The 1,603-nt window shown below is 37.8% G+C and overlaps 1 protein-coding gene across 1 annotated transcript; it reads left to right on the forward strand.

The window, feature by feature from the left end:
• The first annotated feature begins 893 nt into the window (after positions 1–893).
• On the forward strand, positions 894–1,388 carry LOC133812862 (uncharacterized mitochondrial protein AtMg00810-like). The gene has a single exon (XM_062246691.1). It carries the CDS (start codon positions 894–896, stop codon positions 1,386–1,388), a length of 495 nt encoding a protein of 164 aa, XP_062102675.1.
• Positions 1,389–1,603: the final 215 nt, after the last annotated feature.

The following is a 1,603-nucleotide window of genomic DNA, read 5'->3' on the forward strand; positions in this document are numbered from 1 at the left end:
TGGTAGACAGAAGAAGTAGAAAGGAAGACTATCAACCTTCACTCTATCGCCAAGACAAGAAATTAATGAAGACCATGATCAAATTAGTTCTTTAACTCAACCAACTATGCAAGAACCAGTACAAGACACATAATCTCTTCTAGAATCACCACCAAGGTGAATGAGACCCTCAACAGATATTTATGAGACTTGCAACTTAATTCTTATGGAGCCAAAAAGCTTTGAAGCCACTCAAAAGCAAGAAGTATGGAGAAAAGATATGGACGAAGAGATAAAGACGATCGAGAAGAATGAGACTTGAGAGCTTGTAGATCGTTTATAAGACAAAGACACTATAGGAGTCAAGTGGTTTACAAAATAAAGCTCAACTCAGATGGCTCAATTCAAAAGCATAAAGCAAGGTTAGTTGCCAAAGGATAATCAAAACAACATGGAGTTGACTATAATGAAACATTTGCTCCAGTTGCTCGCCCTAACACAATCAAGGCTTTGATTGCTCTAGCTGCATGGAAGAAATGGAAGATTTTCCCACTAGACGTGAAGTCAACATTTCTCAACGGCTATCTCAAAGTAAAAATCTATGTTGAGCAACCTCAAGGGTTTGTGGAGCAACCTCAAGGATTTGTGGTGCAAGGACAAAAAGATAAAGTTCTCAAATTAAAAAGAGCTTTATATGGCCTAAAGCAAGCTCCGCGAGCCTGGTACAACAGAATTGACAACTACTTCACTTAACAAGGATTCAAGAAGAGAAAAAGTGAGCCAACACTCTACATCAAGACTCAAGGAACGAATGACACACTCATTATCTCTTTATATGTTGATGATCTCATCTACACATGCAATAGTGAGAAGATGGTCAAGAAGTTTAAAGAAGACATGATGAAAGTTTCGAGATGACTGATTTAGGCTTAATGCACTACTTTCTCGGGATTGAAATAACTCAAAAAGAAGATGGGATCTTCATTTCACAAAAGAAGTATAAAGAGACACTATTGAAGAAGATAAAAATGGAGGGGTGTAAGATAGTATCAACTCCACTAGACAACAACAAAGCATTCAAGAAAGAGGACGACTCACCAAAAGCAGTTGAATCAAAGTTTCTAAGTTTAATTGGACCCTTACTCTATCTGACATCTACAAGACCATACATTATGTATGAAGTCAGTCTCCTATCAAGATTCATGCACGATCCAAGTCAAGTTCACTACAGAGTAGCCAAGAGAGTTCTTAGATATTTGCAAAGAACAAAGATCTATGGAATATGGTGTGGAGCCACCCATGACTCACAACTAATCGGCTACACAAACAGTGACTGGGCAGGATCACTAGACGATATGAAAAGTATGGCAGGATATGCCTTCACAATTGGATTAGGGATATTTTCCTAGGCATGAAAGAAACAATCGACAATTGCGCAATCATTAGCTGAAGCAAAATATATTGCCACAAAAATGACTACAAGCCAAGCTATATGGCTAAAAAGAATACTTGAAGACATGGGAGAATCACAAGACGAAGCTACAAAGATCTACTGCGATATCAAATTAGCTATTGCAATGGCCAAAAATCCTGTATTTCACAGTAGAACAAAGCATATAAGCAT

This window comes from Humulus lupulus, chromosome 1 (genome assembly GCF_963169125.1).
Source record: "Humulus lupulus chromosome 1, drHumLupu1.1, whole genome shotgun sequence".
Taxonomy (NCBI): Eukaryota; Viridiplantae; Streptophyta; class Magnoliopsida; order Rosales; family Cannabaceae; genus Humulus; species Humulus lupulus.